This window comes from Strix aluco, chromosome 22, assembly GCF_031877795.1.
Source record: "Strix aluco isolate bStrAlu1 chromosome 22, bStrAlu1.hap1, whole genome shotgun sequence".
In the NCBI taxonomy this organism is placed as follows: Eukaryota; Metazoa; Chordata; class Aves; order Strigiformes; family Strigidae; genus Strix; species Strix aluco.
The window spans coordinates 4,595,496-4,622,017 of NC_133952.1; the positions used below are offsets into that span (position 1 = coordinate 4,595,496).

Genomic DNA, 26,522 nt, shown 5'->3' on the forward strand with positions numbered 1-26,522 from the left:
CACTCCCAGGTTGTGCATACCATCCATCTGCTTTTTTAAGCAAAGTTCAGACAGATGAAAATAACAGAAAAGATCCAAGACACTATGCCTTAAAAATACTCACTGTTGCCTCACTCGTGATTTCCAACCCTTTGCTTGGGTCCTAAACAAGCACCTTGGATTCTAAAAATAATATTACACTATAAAGAAATTGTGTCTGTTTAGAAGGAGTTTTACACATCAATTGCATTTTGTGGCAAGGCAAAGTCAAAGCAAGTGTATTTGTACTTGCTCTGGTATCTTCCACTGAGAAGAGACATAAACAAGAACTTCCTTAAAGACACACAATAGTTTTTTCCCCCTGTGGTACCCTTTGTATCACACATCATTCTGAACCAGCAAAAAAGTGAATTTGAAACATTTCTTAAAAATTCACCATTACAATGAGTCTCAGCTCTGCAGTAATTTAAAACCAGAACACAACACTGGAGCAAAACATCAGGGAACGTAAACTGCCACAAGCTACTCAAGTATCTTGCATTCATATTTACCATACCACTGCCAGTAAAAACAACCCTTCCCCTATTTATACAAACTCAAGTTTAAAGACAAGCAACTTAATCACAAGATTATCAGACCAGGCAATGCACTTGGAAACTCCTGGCTTTGTTCCTCTGGCTGCTGAGTACTCTCCCGTCAACTGAATTCAATGGAAGACATGAATGCTCAGTATGTCTGCAAGCAATCCTTCTGAAATTACTCAACATGAACATTCCCAGCAAGACAGAAGATTTCCCAAACCTGTTCTAAGCCTACAAAAGCATAAAATAAATCTGAAGTCAAAGCAGAACAGAACTGAGCAGTAAAGTGTTAGGACCAAAGCTCTAGCAACACGAGTTTAGTTAAACACAAAACAACAAGGCAGCAGACCTTATAAAAGCCATTGCAACATTAGAAGTTCATAGGCTCACAAGCTGCAAGCAACCCCACTGTAGTCTTCGTGCTTTTAAGACATAAATAGCTTTCCAAGAAGGAAAAATTATTCCTGTGCTTTCTCACTAAGAACGTTCTACACATGTCATTAGTGAGAAAGTGAAACTTGTTAGCTCCCCAACAAATCAAGTTACCACTTGCATTTAAAGGAGAAAGGAACGTTAATAAGCATTCATATTTAAGACTAACAAATAGCTTGTTTCATCTCCAAACCTTACTGAACATCTTTGTGTACTAGAACATGTTCTTTAGAAAAAAAATTTTAAAAATTTTTAAAAATATAAAAAATTAAACCGGAAAACCTACCAGAACTATGGACATCAGACACAGGGGTCAGGACAGCGGGAATATCATTAGATTAACACAGTTCCCTTTAAGTTTCATAGAGAATTAGGCACAACAAAAACTATGACATTTGACCGAGAACCGCATGTGCATTTTCCTTCTCAACATCTCAAGTGCATTATACCAAGTAGATGCTAAATAGCAAGTTTGAACTACAGATGGTTTTCCAAACTCCTGACTAGCACTACAGAGTAGAAAAGGACAAGCAATAAAAAGAGCAGGTGAAGTCCCTTCTGTCATCATCTTTATTCCCTAGCAGTGTTCTGTGAGGCTCCCACAGGTTTCAAATCAACACTTTTTCAAAGCCGTTTCCCAGCTGCAGGAACAGTCAGTGCATTTCTTAAAAGCATGCCAAGTTCACACAGCAGAGCAGTACTCCACTCCTCTGGTGCTGGTATTATTTAGCCCTCTCCCCAAGAACATATGAGACTATCAACACATTATTGGAAGTGATTTTGAAGGACGATATTAATCTTAGTGAAACCCATGTTATGGAAGTAGTGAAGCAATGGCAGACCCAAAAGGACATGACAATTAAAGTGCCACTTCTTGTTGATAGTTTTCCTAAGACACAACGCATCACACTTGATCGTATTTTACTTCTCAATTCCACAAAGTTATTTACACGAATCCCAGAAAGCCTGAAGGAATCCAGTACCACAGAAATGGTAAAGACAAAAGAGGATGTGTGTTACTCATGACAGTTTCTAACATACTTAAGCTGGATTGATCAAATCACTTAACTTCTTCCCACAATGCCAGCCTTAATGCAGCATCTGATTTTTTGATTCAGGAGAAAGACCTAGAAAGCTAACTACGCTCCTCCAGTTGCCCTCAAAGCTTGGGAACCAAATCTGCTGCTCTTCCTCCCAACCTCAGTTTATCTTAATACAAGAACTAATCCAACTCACAAAGGGAATGACCAATCTCTGCAGCATCACAGCTCTGCTTCCCATGAAGTAACATACAGCAACAAAACACAGGATGGCAACAGAGACAGATTACAAAGAAAAGAGCAGTAAGTAAAACTTCATCACAAGGACTTTATGGGCATTGGTGAAGCACAGCTGTTCTTCAGGAAAGCTCAAGAGCTGTTCCTCCAGTATAATTTTTAGTAGAACTGATTCATCTTAATGTCAAGAGAAACTTGGAAGTATAAGCTAATGCAACAAAGTATACTATTTTACCTGCCATCATTGCTGAACTGCAAAGAGCAGGCACAGGAAAACATTTACTGGTTTCTCCAGTCACAAGATGTAGACACCAGAATACAAAGCAGCTCTGAAATCATTTGAAACATCTGCTTCTGGAGTAGTATGACTTCATCAAGTTATAAGTAATCTCAGCCCATTTTCCACGCTGGAATTTATGAAAGTGAAGCAGGAAAAATGGTTCTAACCACAAAAATGCTGTTTGTAACACAACTTGAGTAACATGAAAGGGAGTAAGCCCATTTTTAGTTAATACTCCAGTATTGGCTCCTACTTTCTTTGCCTCCTGCCATCTGTCTGTCAAATGAAGGAAGCTTGAAAACTATACTAGAAGAAACTGTCAGACCTCATAGAAACAGTTTCTAGTTCTGCAGTAAACATAAAATCATTTCTAATTATGATTTAAGATCTTACTGGAAAAAGCAAGTTGAACCTCAGTTGACTTCAAGAATGACCCTGAATGGTACTCTAGCCTCAGCCCCAGAATGACCCTCAGTACCTCTTGCTCTGCAGGATAGGGCACATGTGTATCAGGAAGCATTTACTGTCTCATTTTTAACACCCTCTTTCTTTTTAAAAATGCAAGCGTACAATCTTTGTTTTAATCAGTAAAACACCACCAACTACTCATATGCCTGAACTGCACATAGAATAACAGGAAGTATAGAGCAAGACTCATACACTCAGCCAAAAACTTTTAGTTTGTGACAACCAACATGATAATGTACTTAATTAGCAGGCAACATTTCAAAGCTGTTGACTTTAACTTCCCTGCTTCACTTGACATATTTAGCTGAAGGCAAAACAAGACTGCTTTCCTGTTGGTATCTCACACTAGAAGATAAATCAAGTGTCCTTTCCACTATACATCTTGCCTTTCCCCCAGCAGTAAAATCAACAGTGACACACTGAAGATTCATTTTTGCTAGTATAATCAGCATCAAGGGGTGGGTTTTTTGTCATTTTTACAAGTTGCATTTATGCATGATGTCAGTAAAAAAAAAAAAGTCTAACAGAAATTAAAGAACTCAGAGCAGGCAAAAGTAAACATAAACCAATGATACCATTTCCATGTGAAAAAACATGCAAAACTGCCAGCAACCCTGATGTCATATCCTTTGCATGTTGAAAACATAAGAGAAACCACTCAAAAAAAATTTAGAGGTACTAAAACATACTGCAATACACTTCCCACATAGCTTTGCAAACAGCTTTAATGTGTTGTACAAGACCAACGCTGACAACAGAAGCTTCAGCTTTTGTGGTCAATATCCTGAGCAATTAATGCAACTCAGCAGGAACTTATTGCCCAGAATGGCAACTATCACATTGTAATTCCGGTCAGACACAAAAGCACCTGCTATGTGCAAGAGTAGTACAACTGTGGCTTAACCCATTGCTAGAACCTGTTAAGTACAAATCCAACAACTCCTTTAAAACAAAGAAAAAAAAAAAAAGAAAAAAGGGGGGTGACACCACCCTCACAAGTGCCAAGCACTACTATGGACATCAATATTAAAGAAAGTCTACACGTTCTCCTTCACTGTGGTCTCACAAAAGAAACTTGAAATGAGTGAAATGGAAGAATCAAGTAAGAAAGTTTGGAAAAGGAAAATATATTTTGATAGCAACAGACAGTGGGTGATCTATGTCTGCACTGATAAGAAGGACAGTTTATTACATACTCAGAACTTCCATAAACCAACAACAGCAAGATGATCAACAGCAACAGGTACCTTTTCCAAATATCCTGCTTACATTACCCAAAGCACTACGAAGTCCAAAACAAGCATAGGTGCCCTTTGTGTTGAACAGGCAGCAGCCTCCTGCTCCGCACTGCGTAAGCAGCAAGTGGTTTTCTGCGCAGCTACAGCACACTGGGAAGGAAGGTGTTTAACCTTTGAAGTGCACAAAATCAGATACAAAGAGGCAAATCACACCTCCAACTAATTTGTTCTTGCACAGATCCCCCACTTTTCACTTTTAAAGAATTAAGTGCTAAAGCATTCTTAAATGTTATTGTATATTTTTCCAAATCAAACTCATTCCATTGGACTAGTCTCTCTTTGCATCCTCAGCCATCAGTCCACCACTCAGCCAAGACACACAGGCTACTCCGACTCAGCCCACGTGCTGCCATTTACACAGCTGTGCTATATAAAGCTAAAGGCACAGCCAAATATAACTTCCCAGGAAAAACTGAGCTTACTGAGCCACAATTTCCCTAACACACTCAACTCAAAGTTAATATTTTTGTGGATTATAAAACCTTGAAATTATGTAGATCACAATTTGAACTCTACAGCTGTTTTGCTGATCAGGGATATCAGTTCAACTCAGACACCAGAGTGAAAAGAGCAGGCGTATTTCACTAGAAATAACAAAATAATATAACAGAATAATACAGAAAACATACAGTAAGACAGAACAGTGCACTTAAACAAATAGGGAAATACAGGGTGATGCATCAAATCATCACTACCTGAGAGAGAGAATAGTGATTAAGAAAGATCCATCACCACTTGCATACTTTACCATCATCCAGACCCGCAGTCGCTGGGCAGCCCCGGTTACAGCGAGGATTTGGGGAGCCTGTCCCGGCAAGTGGGAAATCCTACGCGGTGTGTCCACCCGTACGTGAGGCTTCCAAAGTCGCTGTGAGCGGGCCCAGCCTTATATGCTAAAAATCAGCAAGCCAGAATAGCTGGCACCTTTGTTTTAAGTGGAAATATCTGGTTTAAATTTCACATTAGGTTCCCCCCAGAGCCTGGCCAGGGCTCAAGGAAGAAACTAAGGGAATTTCTCTGCTTATCTGATCGGATTATGCGCAAGGTCTCACATCAGGTCTCGGGGACAGACACCTGCCTCCATGACTCTGTTACTCTATTCACATACAAAGGAAGGGAGAGATACATTCATCATAGCTCCATCCTCCATGCAGATTTCATTAGGGATTACATACTGAATTAACAGTTTCGGTTCAGGGCCTGTTGCTCAGGCTTCAACACTTCCACCTTTTACATCAGACTAGGTGGGTTGTTATAACTTAGTACAATACCTGTTAGCACAATGGTTATCAGTTATAAAATATACAGGATTCATCTATAGGTCAACCCTGGCTTGGGCCTATTGTCCAAGCCTTAGCACTCCAACAGCCCAGTTAACTAAGTCTGCACCAAGGATAGATCACTGTCCTAATAACAAACCAGCTACTATTGCAGAAGCTAAGGATCTACTCGGAGCAAGGAACTACAGGAAGAGATGCAGACTAAGAAATATTGCCATCTCACTGGAGAATGGGGCAGGGAAAAGGAGGAGATGTGAAAATTTTCCTTACCAGTTTGAAGTCTTGAATACTGCAGATGAAATACGGGGTATTCGGCCGGCGACTTTCAATATATACGCAATCTTTAAGAAAAACAAGATTTTAAAATAATGGAAATTAACTTCTGTACCTCCAAGAACGAACATAAAAACAGGATAATTTAAAAAACAGCTTAAGCTTAGGAAGAGCCACCATTTCATTTGCATAACATGTAATTTATTCCAAGTGTGATCTAAAAATAGAAACTAGATGCTTTATGATGATAAATAAGGGAATTAACTGAATAAAAATTAACTTTGGTTTGAACAGACATTTTGCTAGAAAAACAAAAGGAAGTCATAGAAGACCATTCTGAATTTAGTTAATAAAAATAACCAGGTCACAACCTATGAACCAGATCGAAATAGGACAGGAAACTAATCAGATCTTGCGTGGTTAGCTTGCTATTAAGAACCTAGTACTAACATATTTTCTCATCTAATTGTGAAGAAAACCAAGGCAACCAATCATAGATGAAATTCAGCAGACTAAATTAGATTTACCTGAGGGAAGGACTGGGCTTTCTCAAATTACATTTGACATGACAGAAACTGAGTAATTATTTTTGTTTGCTTTTGACAGCTGGACTCTACAAGGTTTCAGTAAATTAAGGTCTGTTGTGTTAAAAACAGTCTTGGCAATAACCACAACAAGAGTAGTGCCTCAGAATAAAATTACAGCAAGGATGGGAAAGTAGTGCCTGATTAATGATAATGACCTTAGAAATCAGAAAATTCACCCACAGCTTGCTAGAAGGCAAACATGCTACTCCCAAAGCCAAACAAATATTTAAAGGACAGTCACTGTGTTCTCCTTTTAGATTCAGATAGGTAACCGCTAGTCAAAAGACAGAAGACACACAAAACACCAGCTATTCTATGAATGATTCTCCATGAACCTTTTTATACTTCTACAGAAAAATTCGAAAGTCTTAAGAGTTTTAAGACATTTCAAAACACAACTAATGGCCTGCTTCACGTCTTGTAAAAATCTAAAATTTGTTCGACATTTTCTAGTTCTTACACTCCACAAATAGCATTCCTAAGGAGGCACTGTCACTATTTCTAGCAATAAACACTCTATTGTTTACAGCCTCTTCCTCTTGAAAGAAAGAAGAAACCTTTCATTAATCATTTGAAACCCAACTTGTACTCAGGAATTCTCTCACTACTGAGAGTTAACTCAAAGATTAATTTAAAAGAAAGAAACTTAGCAGCTATTCAGCAGGACTACCTTGGGACTATCAGAAGTGCAGAAAGTCTTAGTAGATGCATCAACCAAGCTGGAAAAAGGCCAGGCATTTCAAATCTATGGCACTTCAGTGATATATGCCAGAATTACACAGTTGTGCACCTGTTTATAAAACAGGTTTCTTTACCACACCATTCTCCATTCATCGCAAACTGCACCGTTAATCACTTTGCAACAGCATTTGACAGAGTCAAAGAGCTTGATAAAAGAGATTTCTTTTTTTAAGCTGAAAATCTATTGCTTATTTTATAATAAGAGTCAAAGACACAGGATAAGAATCTGGAATAATCTGAAATCATAATTTTAACAGCATCAGTGAAGCTGCTCTCCAAGTGTACAGAAGAAATGTAATTATAGCAGAGTTGTGTCCACATTCCCCCTAGAAGAGACTGAAGTGTAATAACTCAAAGCCTGAGTGTTCTGAACCAGAATTTGGCATGTAAGTTCCAAACCAAGAAGTTCTCCTGATGTTTTTTGTATCAACTAGAAGTTACATTGTTTAACTTACACAAATTTAGCTGAAATCTTTGGGAATTTCTGTTACTGTAGTAAGTTTTGATCATTCCTCACAAAAGCATCCATAAAAATAACACTGAAATGAATTCACGACTTCTCAGGCCACAAGTTCCAAAAGCCTTTTTTACATGAGAAGCACCTTTCCTACACTTGCTGTCAGTTATAGCCCCATGAGAGTACTGGCCTCTCTTGAGAACAGCTGCACAGCTCTTTTCAGCATAGAAATGCCTACAAAAGTAAGAATTCCACTTCAGTACGACTGGCAATTCTTTACCAGGTGTCCACCTGATGTAAACCCCAACTAAATTGAGAAATAACAACAAAGAGAAGAAGGATAATGGAATCAACTAAAGAGTGAAACAATCAACACCAGGAAGGCAATTGTTTAGACATGTTTTCATGCTATAAGCGTTAAATAAAGTTTTGAGCAAAGAATTCTAAATTTTAAAGCAAAAAAGGTAACAGTGAGAAAGAGTTAACTCATATATTGCATTTATTCTGAATTCTTAATACCACTTGAGCATTAGAGCAGAGGAGGAGACACGGTCAGGAGTACAATCTTTCAAAAATGCTTGTGCTAACCAAGTATTTACTAAATATAGTGATGATGGCATCACAAGAAACTATGCTAAATATATAGATAACTACGTAGCCTTACTAAGTAGTATCACTTTGAAGTTTTCTGATGCATATTTTCACTATCTATAATGTGACAAACCGAAAGTCTTGCACCAGGAGTCTCAAGAGAAATAGAAGTTTCATGGATTAAAATGCACTAAAGTCTTGGGGGTTTTTCCTTTTTGAATAAGAAAATAACAATAAACAGTTTTATATAACAACTCCAGTATCTCTGTAGAATCACAAAGAATTATGCGCATTTATTTCAAGTACAACTTGCCTTTCCCAAACAACCATTTTCAAACGGTTTATTTCCTAGCCAGGTAGTAGCAGCTGTTGCAACAGCACAAATTTTAAAAGCTTGAAATAATAGATATGTAAACAACTATCAACACCAGACCAATAGTAACCTATTTGACTTGTAACTCACTTTTTATCCACTTTTTATCCAAAATCCTGAAAACCCCACAGAAGCTGTTAAGTCAGTCTCTCTCGGGAGGTAAGCATCTCAACTACTTTGCACCAAACGCATCCTCTTGGCCTCCTTGCATTAGCAATTTAACTGTATCAAAGTATCCCTGCACTGCTTTGTTATCCCAGACTTCCTTGACTAATCATTCCATTTAGACAGTTCTCTACTCGCTCAAACCAACTGCTCAGTATCCCAGGTGAATCAGCCATTACATGATGTTCCACCACTCATTTGCAGGAAATTTTTCAGGATTCACTGGGGAATGTGTATAAAAAGATTTCAGATACAGAAAACACCACAGCTTCTAAGATTTTCTCCTTAATATCTCAGTTTTGCAAAGCTCATTTTCAGAGTGTTATCAAACAGCGCATAAAATAAACAGCTAAGCATCCCTCTGAAATGGCCGACACAAAAGTAAGAGAATCTGGCATCTCCTATGGATAAAGCAAACATGTTGACTCACTAGTACACTGCATTTAAGTAAGGCACTGCTGGCTGCCGGCCAAGATTTAAAACAAAGATGACATCCAGTTAAAATGTCTCCAAAGCAATAGAGGCCATACAGATAAGAAAATAAGTTAATCCAGGTGCAAAACAACATCATGAACACTACAAACTGGAAAAACGCCAAAAGGACAACGAAAAACGCCAAAAGGACAACATTTATAAATGCGTTCACATTAGCCACTCAAAACTCATCATAAAGAGCAATTACTTTCATTTACCAGAAATCCAAAATACAAATACATTATTTTGAAGAATAGCTTCGATGCGGACCCAAGCAAAGAAAAACTGTGTATCATTTTTCCAACACAACAAATCTGCATAAGGCGGCTTATTATGCCCATGAAAAATACAGAATAGACCCTCCTTATCCTTAGCACACTGGAATGTGCTATTGCACCCTTTTTTTTTTCCACTGCTCACATACTTGAGAAACATTTTTAGTTCTATATGGCTGCGGAGAACTTCTGCATAGGCTTGACAACTTCAAGTTAATTCTCACCACTATTGCTCAAGCTGCTTGTGTCCAAGCATCTATTGCCACTTTGTGACAACTACAAAAATGTCATGAAGAAACTGCTAAAATACTTACAATCACAAAATAAAGATGCTCCTTATACAGACAAGTTCACTTATTTCTGAATTCTTTTACTGATCAGCAGGTTTATATAGATTCAGTGACGTGTATATATGAATTCAGTGACGTGGTATCTTCACACTAAATGTAAGTCTGAAGCCTGAGGCTGTTTGTCAGCCTAAAATACAGTGAACCCACATGCACTCTCCCTTCAGACACCTGAAAGAAATCCTGGTCAGTTATTTCAACATCCATTAGACTAGAAAGGAACTCAGAATACAGTTATGTTTCTGACATCTATTTGCTCCTGCAATATTAATATTCATTTCTACTAACCTTAAAATTCAATCCTTTCCACTCAAAAAGCCCGACAAAAAAAAAAAAAAAAATCAAACCGACTATAAATTTCCTATTTTAAACATGTCATCAGTTGAATGACTCAGTGTCATGTCCACTGAAGTTGCTCTACGGTGATATACAATTCCCGGCCCCTTGATTTTCAAAGAAATACTATCCAATACTGAAAATGTTATTCATCTCACTACATGGAATTATGGACCGAGTGGCCCATAATTGCAATTAAGCCACTCCCCTTTATGCCTACTCATCCAAGTTGAGAAAGTCACTAGTTTGCCGTCTCCAAGAGCACTACATCAGACAGTGGTCTTGGTTGCAGCTACCGCCATTTGGCAGCTTGAGGGCAATACGTGTTTGCACAGAAACCCTGACAAGGTAAATCCTCTACCAAAACCAAATACAACTCAGAAGGCCAACACACACTCGTGAACACCACTGGCTCCACATGCAGTGCTTACTCTTCGCTGCTCTATGACAATCTTTCTCCCAACCCCAGATGACTAAATTCCAGTCTCACAGGAGGCCTTGGCCTAAACACACACAAGTTAATCCCACAATGCACGGTGCATCACCTTCTTTCACTTACCTTCCCCCTGCTCCATCTTTAACTTGAAAGGTACTATAACCTTAAAGTACTTTTTTTAGCCTGTATTCTGTTCACCTCTAAACCCATCAAGTCTCCTTCCCTTTCCAGTCATTTTTTCTGTTCTAGTCCTTATTACAGCTCCATCAACTACTACATTCTGTACTGGCTGCTCTGTCATCTGCAAAGATCCCTTGAAAACTGAATTTAAAGATGTGTTTTGTTATGCAAAGCTCATGACCCCCTTTATAGACAGAATCATACCACTAATAGAAACTGAAAGGAGATGCCTGATTATCTGCATTGATTCAGTGAAAAATAAGCAGAACAAAGAAATTACTGTGAAGTAAGCTATAAGATGAAATATAGCAAGCAAAAACTATTGCTCTGAACATCCTTACACACTTACCAAAATTTGATTTCTTTTACTGAAGGATAGTCATCCATCCTCATGTCATCCTGCATTTATTAGTAAATAAGAGCAAGCATGAAGTAAGCCACACAGGAAATGGTTGTGCTACAAATTCACTGTCTTTCTTCACAGCAAGAGATAACATTCATGTGTCAACTTCCGAGGGCCACCTCAGACAAGTTAACCATCTCATCTGTTACACCAGTTTGCTGTTGACAAACCAAACCCAACAGAAAAAAAAAAGGGTGGGGAAAAAAAAAGGAAAATAGAAGGGCTTTTCATAACCTTTGCCACTACAATGGCAAAATAAAGAAACCTTAAGTTCCCTGCACAGTTAGTGGGATTCACTGCCTGTCTTCAACCATGAGTGCATTTGCTTACTTTCCTATTTCATGTAAAATGTCCCACTGGAGATGAAGTATTTCTACGACACATGGTAGAGAGTCATTATGCCTTTGGGCTTGTGATATTCACCAGATGTGCCCTAGTTCTGAAGGGTTACATTAATATTCCCACACTAAAAGCTGCTTTTAAAATTAGAGCTTCAATACATGCACTTAAAGATCTTTTAGAAAAAACCCAACCACCTCACTTTTCCAAACACATGAACCTTTATCAGCTTAAATGCTGCAGTTTATGTATCTTCACAATTAGAATCCTTTTATGTTTTACCTAATGAGTCAACACTTGCATCATCCAAGAAACAAAGCCTTAGGCTCCCTGCACAGCACGACACTTCCACGGGAAAGATATTCCTTGAAAGCCATTGTCAAAGAATTGCCTGTAACCCCCACCATCGTATTTCAACAGTCAAACTTCACAGTGAAGCCGTAAGCAACCAGAGTTCCTATATACACGCATATCCCAGTTTTGACATCCCAGTATCTTACTGGATTACACATTCTCTCCCTCATTTTGCTCTCCTTCAGATATTCCAAATTAGAGTTAGAGATGCTGAAAAACGATGCACCAGATGTGTAAAAAAAACACCCCACTCTTAATTTAGGTACAACTTAGGGGAGTTTGTTCAACACCAAGTTTGAATAGTTCACACATCACCTCTTACACTGTCACAACCAACCTGATGAATCATCAGGCTCATGTAATTGTATATATTTATTGCTGTATAATAAACATACTCTATATTCAACCATTCAGTGTGCTGAAAGACATACTTCAGATACACTTATCCCTGCAGCATACACGTACACTCCTGTTACACGTCCACCACCTTAACTTAATATAGAGCTAGCACTCATGCCACCACTCTCCTTAAGTCTACAGATTCGATTGCACCACAGTCGAAAATGGATCTGAGAAACTGTAAAAGAAACAGTGTCCAGGGAAGTCCTGCAAAACATGTTTGTTTCACCAGAACCATCCTGGATTTTTTTTTTTTTTTTTTAATAAATCTAACTGTTTATTGAGATAGACCCCAGTTCTTTGGGAAACAATTTTATTTAGAGACTTTACAAAGTCATATATATAAGGACTTGAGAGGGAAGGAGGGAGGCACTATAGGGGGGTGTGTGTGTATATATATATATATATTTGTATATATCCTGAATACAAGTTGTGGGATAGGCAAATAATTAAAGGATATTTACATTCCTCCATTCTGCTGTCTAAAATTAAAAGGCTTAGCTGTCCTAGTACCCTCTGCCAACCAGTGAAGAAGCATGATCAGAGAATTCTGAACTGTTCTCCAGAAATACCTCTGCCCAAGCCAAAATTAGTGGGAACCCTAAGCAGCAGGGCTCTGCATTTCAATGTCTCACATACTTAAAGTTAAATGCCACAATCTTTCACCACCACCCACCAAGAACAATTAAATACAATTAGGAGCCCGATATTAGCAGTTACAGAGCATTAATAACCAAGTGGTACCTTCCAAAGGATCAGAAAAATATTTGCCGCATTCAGTGAATTCTAAAACATTGAAATCTGAATTTGCCTGTATTCCAAATACAGGAAAATTACCAAACCTTTGAAAACAAAGGTCAATAATGGAACCAGACCTCTAACTACAGCAATATGTTTGGCGTGAGGGTTTAGTAACAAACGTAGAAACACAGAGGAATACATTGGAAATGATAAACACATAGTTTTAACTAGAAAAATATTACCACTGACAGGTAGGGAGCTATACAGTTGCCTCTCTTCCCCCCATATGGCTGACAACAAACAAATTGCTGGTCTGATCTTTTAGTGTCACTTCCTGCTGAGCAGATTTCAAGCAACACTGCTGGCTCCTTGTCAGAAAACAATGTGCTAGAGCCCTGTTCTGCAATAAATGGTTCAACCAATTTACTGTGTTCATTTGAAACTCACAGGAGTATTCCCAATGCCTGGACTATAGTTCTTATTTGGCAAATGATTTTATTATAAACTGGTATCATAGTGAATCCATTTTCTTTAAGGGGTTTTGCTGCTGTTTAATGGACTGTCAGCATAATTTAGATTTCATCTATTTAAACTCATTCAAGCCTGGCTCCTGATTGTACAATAAATGGAACATATTTCTATTCAACAAAATTAATGACAGCTAATTGTAGTCTGCAGTTCCCAATTTTATAAAAGCAACTGTTCTACAGTTCAGGCACCCAGCTACATGATTTCCCACACCAATTATTTCCCTGCACTTTTCATGCATGTCCACAGCACTACACAGTTCTTGCAAGATGCATTCAGACACATTTTGTTAACAATTCTGATACAAAGCAAACATTTTCTTACAGAAACAGCGTTACCAAAAAACAAGGACATCACAGATGCCCAGCCCCTAACCCATGCTAGGGTATCCTCCTATCTTAGAATTGTTTTTCAATTAAGCCCACGAAAAAGGAGGAGGGGTGGGAATAAGAGTTCTGGCCACTGAAAAGAATTAATTAAATAACCAGTTAGTTTAAGAGCTCCTTCATTAGCAGCAGATAAGCTTTACTGCATGCATGCCATTTAAAAGTCTTTTCTGATCTTTTAAGGTCACAGCAAACTTTTGCTGGAGGTGCTCCATTTGCTCCCAACACTGCTATTTTACAAAATTCTACATAGCCACTTGTCTCTCAAACCTGAACGGGACGCATTTCAGTAGCTCTTCAAGGACACTCATTTCTCAGGTACTGTGGAAGAACAAAAGGTGAGCAGCACCACAAATGTACCACATTGCTACATAATCTCACTTTTTTAGATATCCTTTTTTTCCTGTTAAAAAATCCTCAATATGCAAATTACACCACACTTGAACAATGACTACAGATAATTTCTGAGCCTTTAAACGCAAGCATTAGTAATGAGCCTTAAAAAACCAACAGAAGTTGTCACAGTCCACATGAAATCAACTGAACAATCTCAACAAAGTCTTCAAACAGTGCCCACGACTGGCCAATACACACAAAAATCTGAAGAGATCCCGTATGTCTTGAGATACAGAATCCTTCTTGTCACGCACTTTCCATTCACTTGTGTTTCCCAAGTTTTGGTAATGAGTCAGTGGTGACATTAGAAGAAATCAACAGTATACAGCTGGCCCACGAAGCTGTACTTCATGTGAAAACTGGCATCTTTAGATGGCTTTGAGTTTAAGAACTTCTTCTATTGGACCGTGCATAATTGTAACTCCGTGCTCTAGCAGGCAAAACAAGCACACCAAGAGGACTTGGAAGAGAAGACTCTTTTATTCCCAAGCCCACTACAAACACCAAATGGTTGCTTAATTTCTCTCCCTTAGCTACGCTTTTGATAATTAAAGTGTAACACACTACAATACCTCATCAAAATATGGATGGGCTTTATTTGTGTAGCCCTCAACTAGAAAAAAATTACAGCCATTACTATTTCCGTAGTAATTTGCCCATCACTTCATCTTCCCAACTAGACAAATGGATAGAGAGTAATCCATTTTGTTACTGGTGCAGCCCTGAACAGAAACACATGTTCAGAAGGGGAAAACTGTGTCACTTGAGTGAGGATGATTTTCACAGAATACTGTATTTCAAATATTGCAGTCTCTTGCCCTAAAGCCAGCTGTGATGCAAATACAGACACCCCCTCAAGTCAGCATATGTGATATTCGCCCTGGTGTCTGCTAACCTGATATTCACCTACCTGCAGGTACCTAGCAGCACTGAAATAAAACACCTGTATTTTTTTAGAAAAATCTGTATGTATTTTCCAAAACAAAAAATATTTTCATATTGTTTAAATTTGTAAATAGCTCTGAGATGCCTTTTATACAGGACAAATCAGTACAGCAGCTGTTAAGTTGACCTTACAGCAGAAGTGTATTTACTTTGTTTCAACACTGGTATGTTACTTTCTTCATTTTAAAGCATAATGACCATGCTAGTATGCTAGTCAGCTGCTTAAATAAGAAATGCCCATTTAAGGAAGAAAAAGATGCTTTCCTCGCTATTAAGACAAGATGAATACAATCACCACAGAAAAGATACCAGCATAAATTTTCAAGCCAAAGTAAAATAAATATATGTCTACATTTAGGTATATTTCATTTGTATGGTTTGTTTAGGAAAGAAAAAGTCTTAAATCTATATCAGTTTTCCTGTACATCTAGCCACTCTTTTTACAGCAGGGTTTCTGACCCTTTCTTGCTTTAAATATCTCTACAGCTTTTCGTAAAAGCATCCATAACACATTTTGGACTTTGAGGAAGGAAGACAACTACATAGATCCATTCTTTCCACCAATGCTGAAACAAAGTAAAAATATTTCCATTTATAGTTCCATTTACTTGAGCTGCTTCTTTAGAGCAACACATGCTCTGCTACCAGATACAGTTTATACAAAACTCTCTTTAGGACAAAAGGAAAACCAAGTAAGTTGCCAAAAATTTACGATATTATAAAAAAAAAAATTCAATGATCAGTTAGATGACATGCAGTTACAGACATAAATACTTTACTGGTGTGGCCCATCAACCAGCAACACAAAAATGGAGATAACTTTTAAAGGAGAATATATGGTCATCAGTTCTCAAGTTGTATTTAACCTCTTTCATTTTCTATTCCACTTGGAAACAATAAAAGAAAAAAAGCAGTCTCACTTTAACACACTCTCTTTGCTTAGCCTGCTTACACACAGCACTGAGTGTCAAACGTGTAGAGAAATATCTCCCTCACCTATGAACTTTCTCCTCCATCCCCCCATGAATACTTCTACAAGTTATTTTCACAAAACCTGTATTCCAAAATGAAGCAGTAAAGGTTAATCCCAGGATCAAAGTTCTGACAGATTAGATTTCATTCCCTTCCTCCCCCAATTTATCAGAAAAACCTCCAGATAGAAGTTAAAGCAATCTTCTGGCATACACTGCTGTGTTACGTGGGAAACAGGAGCATCGTTCCCAGTAGAGAAGCTAAAATGAGAATTTAGTTTACTGCGTACCCAGGTGTTGTCATTATAATTGACCAAACTCTCCTTTACCTAATTGTCAATGAAAGATGTGGCAACTTCCACAGAGTAAGAGTAAAAGAAAAAGGGCTGGTAAATTCATACGCTAAAAGTTCAGGTTATTTCAATTGAAATAAATTGAGGACAGACCATGAACAATTACTGTGGCCACAAACTTCACTCTCACTTCTTGAAAACCGCTATCTCAAGGAATTCTTTCCCCTTAGTCCAATTTTTCCACAGTTTTTATTTTAAAATTTCCATTCGCCTCATTTCATAAAGGCATGCTGCATTCTTCAAAGTATTACTTTTTGCTTAGGTTACAATCTTTCTACATTCATCCTCTGCAAAAATAATTCCCTAATGCAGTCTGCAAAACTGCTCCTACATGTGTTCCACAGTTACCTACGGTAGTTAAAGCACAAATTTTCAGCTATAGCTGTTGTAGTCACACACACACAAAAAATTATGTCAATAAGGCATTCATGTAAAGTTTCACATTCATCCCAAAACACCACAGCTGTACAAGGTATTTTTGGTTTGCATTACAAGTTTCTCAGGGAATATGTTACAAAGTTTATTTAGTACACAGCATATGTTTACAGACTTCACATAATCCATGTTACTGTTAGTGATACCTCGTTATAGCAGTCAATGGGAGCACATCTCCTTTTGTTAGTGACCCACGTTTTGTTATGATGGAACACAGAGGGATGACTCACAGATAAAGTATTAACAATAGCCTTATAGAGAAAGCCTTATCTAAAATTCTCCACTTGCACAATCCATCTGTTATGAAAACACTATCATGATTTCATGTAATAACAAAGACAATATGAAAAACTACCTGTTACACCAACACTGGCTACGCCACGTCCCCAGTCCCAGCCCTCCAGCCCCCCTCCTTGCTGCTCTGCAGGATTTATACACAAAAGCCAAACAAAGCCAGAGGAATCCATTTGCTAGATCAACCTTGATCTGCACTTAAGACTCCATCTGTCAAGCACCAACAGCTGTCCATGCACAGAGCAGTGCCTGCCATATTTAAGAGTAAATATGAACTCAGTAAATGCATCATCTCTTTTTTTTTTTTCCAGTTTGGCTTATGTTTACTGCTTATGCTAACAGCACATATACAGAAAATTAGTTATGTGCAGTTAAGCAGTCAATGTATGTTGTCATATAGCCTTAATTATTTTCTACACAATATTACTCACCTACTCGCCTGATCTTTAAAAACCACACTTTTCATAAACTCGCAAATGCCGAGAATAAAAACTAATTACAACCACTGTTACAATCCAATAGCACAGAGCAATAATAACACAAGTTTCAGCTGCATGTGGAAACAGTTCTCTACAGACCTCAATCAACTTCAAAAAATCCTTCTGTGATGCTTTTATGCCTTTTTAAATGCTTTTATGCATTTTGTTAACCCTCCTGACATGTTTGAAAACTCACTCACTCATCCAAGCCTCTTATTTTTTTTTCCTTCTTTTAATCACTAAAGGAGGAGTGGGTAAAGAACATATTTTTGTTTCCACTGAAACAAAAGTCTTAAAGATAGTATCTTCTTCTAAAAAAAGATTGTTACAAGTTTTCCTCACCACTATTCACATATGCAGAAAGGTTGAAAACACAGTGGTGTAAGCGTGAAAACTAAGGGAACTCTCATAAACACATTAAGCAGCACAGCTCCTGAGGTTATTCCTATTTACAGCAGCTCAAAGTCTGTCAAGGAATATCTGATTATTTCAACGACCTAGTATCAGGACACTAACAGACTTTCAAATGAAGAGGGAAATACAGAGTCATTGTGTTCGAATACATGCTCATCTCAACTATGAAGCTTTGGAGGGAAGAGAAGACCACACATGCAAAAATACACATCTCCATGACAAACGTGGTCAATCCACACAACATGGACAAAAAACAGTCTGGCCAAAGACCTCCTGAAATTAAAATGTACACCTGAAAAAAATAAATTCATTGCATTTCTTCCTTCTGCCCAAGCATAAAGTTCCAATTTTAAAACTTCCAAGAAAAGAATTAACTTTTTCCCCCCCCTTGACTTTTTAGCAGCCTAAAAAACACTTGCCAAAACTTCAAGGTTTATAGAAAAAATTTCATGTTCAGATTATATGAATTTTTATATTTCATTCTGGCATGGCCACCATTCTCAGCTGGTAAAGCTGTCAGAATAACTGGAAGGCAGCATCCAGAAGAATGACAAACAAGCATCAATGTCAAATACAAACCAATCTGTCAGGGCACAAGCTGAATTCCTGCATTTCAATTTCACCAACAGTGACCCCAAACACCGGTATACCACTTATTAACAAAGGAAATAGAGGGAGGAAGTGCTTAGGTTTAATTTTTATTTATTTTTTTTCATAAATCTGATGGAGATTTCTAGATTAAAACAACCATTTCAGCAACTCCCTCAGTTACAGCAACGCAAAACATCTTGGCACAGTTATAATAAAGAGAGCATTTAACAATTAATTATGCCAGCAAAAACTAAAGCTTAGAAATTTAGACGTCTAATACTTGCTAACCAAACTGACAGTGGGTTTTAAGAAAGCTAGAAGAAATCTCAGTCCAACCGGATCTTGGGTAAATAGAATTCTGGTTTCACTGTGATTGGAACTCCGTTGGCCACCCTCCAGAGGACACTCTGATTCAGGCCTGCAGATTCACACGAAAGATGAGCCACCATCTTTTGTTATTTTCTCATTGTGATAGTGCAATAACCCAACACCTGCAGGCTTCAAATCTGAGCCACAGAAGACTGCAAACTATTTCATAGCGTATGAAGCGCTCCCTTTGAAAAATGGCCACGTACTCTATAATCACAGAATGTATCAAAGTGAAAAGTAGTAAGATCTCACTTTGATACATTTGGTGACAACTGAGCAGCAGTATTTCACAACAGTGCATCCGACCTGCAAATTCAGTCTCTCTTTCCTTCTCTGATGCCTGTCCAGATAATAGCTTATGGGGCTATGGTGCCTCCTAAACAGCACTTAGGGACAGAAATCTAACAAAACTTTAAAGTGACATCAACCTATAAATCCAGAAAAGTTAGTACTCAACTCAAGCTATATTTTACAGCAGCAATATCTCACCTTCACTGTAGTGACAGTGATTCCAGTACTTTTTTTAAAAAAAAATAACTAAACCAAAAAGTCCAACAGCTGTCCCAAACAGTGATTGCCTAAAACATCTCAAAGTGGCAAAGAGACACATTCCTATTTTTTTGTATACTAGGCCAGATGTTCCAGGATCCACAAGGCTAACTCTGCCTCCTTCCCTGCACCGTATCAAACCGCACTTTCCGTATCTAAAACTCTGCACTTCTTCCAGCTTCACACAGATCTTAGAACACCCAGAACACAGAGGCTCTCATGTAAGCTGTTCCAAAGCAATTTGCTAGAAAACAATAGTCCTATAATGCACTACTCTCCCTGCAGAAGCATTTCACCTTGTGTTACCTCATGTTGATTCCTCTTGCTGATGTGCTGTTTATATAGCTACTGATGTCACTGTAGAAACAGATCCTCATAAATCCTTTTAATTCCTGCAGATCCTTTTAAATGTTTCTACGTAGGCAGAACAAACAATATTGTCCTCATCTCCAGGTGACATATGAAGTCATCTATTTTCCTGAGGCTCCAAACAAGTTAGACCTTCATCCAAAGTTTTTCCAGTCCAGCATTCAAGGTGCCATCGTGATGACATTACAGCAGTCTGCTCAGTAGCAACAATATCCTCAGCACTAAGTTCTGTGGCTTTAATATAGTAATACCCCTTCTTGATGTGTTGAACAGACTGAGGGTAAAAGGGGACAAGGACCATACAGCTTCCTCCAGCAAGAAAGGTATGCAAAAGTTCAGAGAACAAAAAGGAACAGGGCAATAAAAGTATCCACATAACCAGCTATTCTTTTGATGCAGGTACGTCTGGAATTTTAACCCGTTTACTCCATAAGAGCGATTTATCAGGATAGTGAAAAGAAAACCTCCAGGTTCAAGGCCAAGCTGAAGATATGCAAGAAAAATACCTCCATACATCAGGTCCTTGTAAGACTTTAAGCATGTTGTTGCCCTCCAGAACAGGGGGGTGGAAAAGGCTCTCTGGAACAGCATCATCACTACCTTTTTTTACATTGGCCACAAAATTAAAGTTACAGACAGCGCTATTTGTTTCCCATCACATAGCTCCCTCTTTCAGCTAGGCAAGACATTCTCTTAACCAAGTATCAAAAGCAGGGCCTGTACAAAAGCTGTTGTATTTCTCAACAGTGTCTGGAGTAGCACGGCCCTTGGAAAAGCCTGGAGAGCTGTTCCAAAAGCACCTTCGCCGCTCAAGTCCAGTACAATACGTTGACAGCCGTTTGACTGACAGCACTTCAATACGTTCTTCTATACAGAAAATCGTACACAGAGATCAATTGTCTAACCCAAACAACAGATGTAGTTATAAAGTCTGGTTTGCACAGCAGAGTATCAAAGTATTCAAATTCGCTTACAGTCTGACTATCAAAAACGTAGAACTGCAAAAAACGTACTACAAAACAAGACCACCAGTTTTAGAGTACACCCAATTAGGAGCCATGTGTTAACCATATTGCATGTGCATACAAACTGTATGGGAAATCAACCCTGTCAAACTGTGCTGTGCGTTGGCAAAAGCCACTAGAATAGAAGGGAATCAATCTGCACTAGAAACGGAAGGAAATTCAGCATTAAATAACCTAACTGAATCTAAAAGGATGAAAAAAAGAAATCTGTCTGGATGCAACTATCTTACACTATAATTACCTTATGCCATAAGCCTGTATAAGCAAATCTGAATACCCATTGTACAATAAAAATTAATTCTTTACCATTAACAGTCATTTTGACAAAAGCAAGGTAAGAACTGAGAGGGGAAAAAATGAGAAAAAAAACCCCACATAGTCCATTTGGGAGGAAATGGGAGGGAGGCAGTGGAAACTGAGAGGACAGATGGGGAAGTGGGCCAACAAGCTTTTCGGACAGGCCTGTGTGATTTCCAGCAAAGCAGAGAAGATTAATTGCACAGTGTTGTCTAAGCTCTACTCAATAAATTTTAATACATGGTTTAAAGCTATGCATACATTCATTATATCTATGCAAATTAATAAGAACAGTATTTATATAGTAACAATATAGTGTAACCTTTCATTTGAAAAATTCCAATGATCTTGATTGTCTATTTATTTACAGTTTATTTGCTATTACTCAAATATAGCTGCTGAGCTCAGCACAATAAAAAGTAACATTAAGTGTTGGATTAAGTACAATACAGCATTGGGGTAAACATAGAATGAGATTTTAACCAAGGACTTCATAGCAAGAAAATGCAGACCTTTAACATTCATCTGTATCAGATAAGAGTATTTAAGAGAAAGAATCAAATGGAAAGGATTTCCTCAAAGCCTTGAAGATGTAAGCTGAAGACAGCTATCCATTCTGCACACACCTTTAATTTTCATCTTTCTAATCCTTGCTGTGCAAGTCTCATTAAACTCTCTTAATCCCTCTCAAATTTTATGTAATTTGTACCCTTAGCTACAAATACATCTCCCTATATGTAACCTAGCCGTACAAAAGAAGCTAAGATTTTCTTCTGCAATCGATGCTAAAATTGCTTTAGAATGTATTACGCAATGGAATGTGTATTCAGGATGCCACTCCTGTTAGGAAATTATGTTTTAAATAAAATTTTAAAATCAGTATAGTCAATTCAGGTTTCAGCTAGGCTCAGTTCCCTCCCACATTGAGCTAGCCAGTAATGCGTGTTCTCATTGCTCTGCAGTTTTCAAGATAAGGGCCAGATGCCAGGCAGAGAGCAAACTGAACAGAAAAGTTGCAATGCTAGGGTATATCTCATGCTAATTACTACTAATAGAACGTACAGTTTAATAAGCAGATTTTAAAATTACAGAACAGGTATAAAATCTCTCAATTATCACAAGTACTACGGCTTTCCTTGTTCTTTCACTAGATAACCTCCTCCAGAGCAGCTGCAACCACATCCTTGCAGCCCCTTTTCTTCAAACAGTGCAGGAAGATGGGCACAGAGAACATGAAGCAAGCTGCCTGTGGCCAGCGCTAGTCTTAGTTGAGACTGGGCAGACCAGCTTTCAAATCCTTTACCAGATCACGCAACCTCTTCCAAACCCGGCCAAACACACTCATATAAGAAGGAACTGCTCCCCAAGCAGCCAGCTCCCTTACCAGTTCTGCAACCACCACCACCAAAATACATGGGATGAAGTACTCAGCCTGTTAGAGAAGATTGTTGTCCCACACTATCAACCATGTGTGCTCCCTCAAGTCCCGTAAGGCCTGCAGGGTACCTGGCCAGCATTTACAGAGCATTTGGTGCCTGACACATCTCCACGCCTGTGCTGTGACTGAAGCTTTACCTTCCATTTCAGTCCATAAGTAGAATCTCCCCCAGTGTGTAATTGCTGGCAAGTGAGAAGGTACAAGCCATAACCGAAGCTCTTGCCAGTCTGTACCTCGAGAAGATTGCTATTCTGAGCAGATACCCTCATGAAAAATACACCATAAACTATCTAAGCTCTCCCCACACTACCAGCATTTACAGGCTCTCCCCCCTCCTTTATTATCTGGCAAAGGCACAAACTCTGTATAACGACAGTACCGATTCCTGCTGTTCTGCAAATGTGCCTCTATTCAAGTAGCGCTGCATCAGAGGTACTCCAAGCACTGCACCTCCTGGATGAAGAGCGCTAATACTTCTCCATCCTTCTACAGGATAAAATGGAGATCACAAACTTATTTTCCATCTTCATATCAAGCAAAGTCTTTGCAATAAAGCCAGTGTATCCCATTGTACTATGGGGCCCACACAACAGCTGTTCTTAACAGATTCTAAATTGTTTTTTCATCCTCTGACACTGAAAATAAGATTGCCACCAAAGCTGACACTTTTACGGGCTCCCTATTGCTACTGCTCAAGCAACAAATATTACTCAGCTAAAGCCCTGACCAAGAGAAAAGGAGATCTTCTGAATGGTTTACAATTATATTTGAAGCATTTCAACAGACAAGCTATTCTGGCAAACGTTGGTAGATCTAAGTGAAAACAGACTCCACAACTTTCACAGGGAATAACAAGTATGCAACGCAACACCTCCAAAACCAGCAGAATTTCAGCCCGTCTGTATCTGCAGCTGATAATGCTCACACATACAAGTAGCAGTTCAGAGCATTTACAGCAACTACAACTGAATAGAGCATTTAAAACATTTACATCTGTACTCACACAATGAGATTTTAGTACTTGAGATATCCAGCACCTCATGCAAAAATTGGACAAGATTTTACCTCACTACTTCCCATGGTTTCTAGTTTTAATCCATCTCTATTTTGTTCCAGCAGTGTTACTACAGCATACTGATCACTTAACAGAGAAGTAAAATAAAACTACCAGAGCCCTTAAGCCAGTGTTTTGAACACTAAAGCCAAACATTAACTATTCCTTGTGGTGGAACAAACAACTGCCATCAGCACTTTTAAAATGCTGTGTAGATGAACACAGAAGTTCTTACTCAAAAAATGAGGAATACAGCTAGCTGAATCATCTGATTTTCAGGTACAATTTCATTTTGAGGAAAAAGTTAGCTGGCAGCAGCCAAAGCTTAGATCTCGAAGCCTTACATGAGACCCTAAAAACTTTATGTGAACTCAGCAGTAATTAAGAGGCACATCCAAGATATCCAGAGCTCCCTGCAAGCTTTTGCTTCTGTCCCCAGAACATCCCAGATACTTTGCTGACACTGTCTGTTCTGACCTGCAGCTAAGCTGCTGTGCACAGGCATTAGCTAGCTATTAATGAAGGGGGTGAAATTAGTGACCTAACACATATGAGATCTTAAGTCACCTGATTTATATTTCACAAACAGAAGACAGGAGAGGAGCTCTACAAAGCAGATTCACAGAACAACTTGTCAGAAAGGTTGGAAGATATCTCTACATGCCACCTAGTCAAACCTCTAGATCAGATGAGGTCTCGTTTCAAAGTCGGAGCAGAGTGCTCAGTGCTTTATCCAATTTAGTTTTGAAATTCCCAGGGACAGAGACTCCATACAATACACAGATAATTAATGTAGAAGAAAGAAAAAAGGGTGGCTCTTTTTCAAAGAGGAGCTAAGTTCATTTCAACAAATCAGATATTACAAGATACAGTTAAAAGCTTTTGTATGCATATCCGGTATTTGTCTCCAATGGAAATGTGGCAACCTGCCCCTAGGACAATTGTAATTTAAATTAACAGATAGCACATTGTGCTGTCTGCTGCAGCCAACTAACTGGTAGCTCTGGTGCACATTTATTTTCAAAGGAAACATAACATAAGAATTTCTTACCTCCAGGCCTGTATACAACATCATCCTCTGTGATAAAGGACGTTATTTCACCGTTGTCTGTTCTCTCGTATCGGGATTTCTTCTTGGGTGGTTTCTTTTTGCTTTTCTTTGTGGACTCCTCTGTGGTGGCACTGTTGTTGTCATTGTCCTCATCTTCACTATGGTCACTTTCCGCATAATTCTTGGCGCCTCCTTCCAACGTACAGCTCCGTCGAGGACGCGAGTTCTCACTCTCCCTCACCTTGTCTCTCTTGTCTCGCTCCTTATCCCGGTCTCTATCCCTGTCCTTCTCTTTGTCTTTGTCTTTTTCTTTGTCTGCTGTCATGATTCGCCACGTGCCTTCTTCTGTCCTCTCACGGCTGGGCCTCCGTGAAAGGTAGACAGTGAGCCTGGGCTTCAGTCTTCTGAATTTCTCACTCAAAGCCAGGAAAAATTCAACCACTCCAACAACCCCAGCGTTTTAAAAAGGTTCTTGAAGGGGTGGGGGGGGGAGAAAGAGGGGAAAAGCCCATGTTAATATTCAAAATTCTTTCAATTTCTGAAAATAAAGATTAAAAACAAAGAAAACAAACCCCACATCCTAAAGCAATTCAGTATGGAAAACACAAGACAGTAAAATACCAGGCGGTCTTTTGAAGCGTTCGCAGAAATTATAACTTATGAAGTGTCTATAAAATGTCTGAAGCTATGTCCAGCTTCAAAAAAGATCTCACAACTCCTTAAAAAAACCTTTTCTTCACCAGAGAAATATGTTGGATGGTAAGTGCTCACTGAGAACATCTATTGTTTTACACCTGAAGCTGAATAGGAAGCATGCAAGTGAAAAAAGCACATTTAGAAAGGGACAAGTGCAAGAAAGGAGAGTCTACAACTTTTTTTCCTCAAAGCAAATGAAAAGTTTCACAAACAGCCATATTGTTTTACATCTAAACACCACTAGCAACGGATGCCCTACAAAGCTGGTACACAGTAAAGAATGCCATCTGCCACCTCCAGGGCAATCTGTTAGGAAGTCTTCCCCCTACCCTGCTTTTCCAAAAATAGAGCTAACCTGTAATCCACAGATTACAGGAATGAATTAATTGAAACCAAACCACAGTAGTTAAAAGTGCACTAACAAAATCTGCTTTTCTATATACCAAAAATATGACCTTTCACGCTTGCTTTACCAGTAACAGAACACATGGAGATGGATAACTCCTCACCTTCACACATTCAGTTTCCTGCTGGAGAATAGGCAGGGAAGAGATAATCCCATATTTTTACTTCCCCGATCATTTATTCAATACAGTTAACATCAACCACATCTTTGTTTTTTTATTATTCAATGCAAGTTTAGATTTTAAAAGATTGGGACTTGCTGTTACAAGAGTATTCACAAGCTTGGACCTATGGGCCAGGACCCTCAAACCACAGCCAAGCACACAGAGCAGTTGCCTAATGTGGTGGTTTAACCCTTCCAGACCACAAAGCACCACCCGCCGCTAAGTGCCCTCCAGTACCCTGCAACTG

General features: G+C 38.6%; 1 protein-coding gene across 3 annotated transcripts in view; it reads right to left on the reverse strand.

The window, feature by feature from the left end:
• The window catches only part of RERE (arginine-glutamic acid dipeptide repeats), a 254,855-nt gene that overhangs the window by 152,679 nt on the left and 75,654 nt on the right, over positions 1-26,522 (reverse strand). For all 3 annotated transcript variants that reach the window (XM_074848543.1, XM_074848545.1, XM_074848544.1), the window contains exons 2-3: positions 25,011-25,481; positions 5,866-5,936 (exon numbers count right to left, since the gene is read on the reverse strand). In XM_074848543.1, the coding sequence (XP_074704644.1) occupies positions 5,866-5,936; positions 25,011-25,335 (396 nt within the window). In that variant the 5' untranslated portion in view covers positions 25,336-25,481. The remainder of the gene's footprint in view (positions 1-5,865; positions 5,937-25,010; positions 25,482-26,522) is intronic.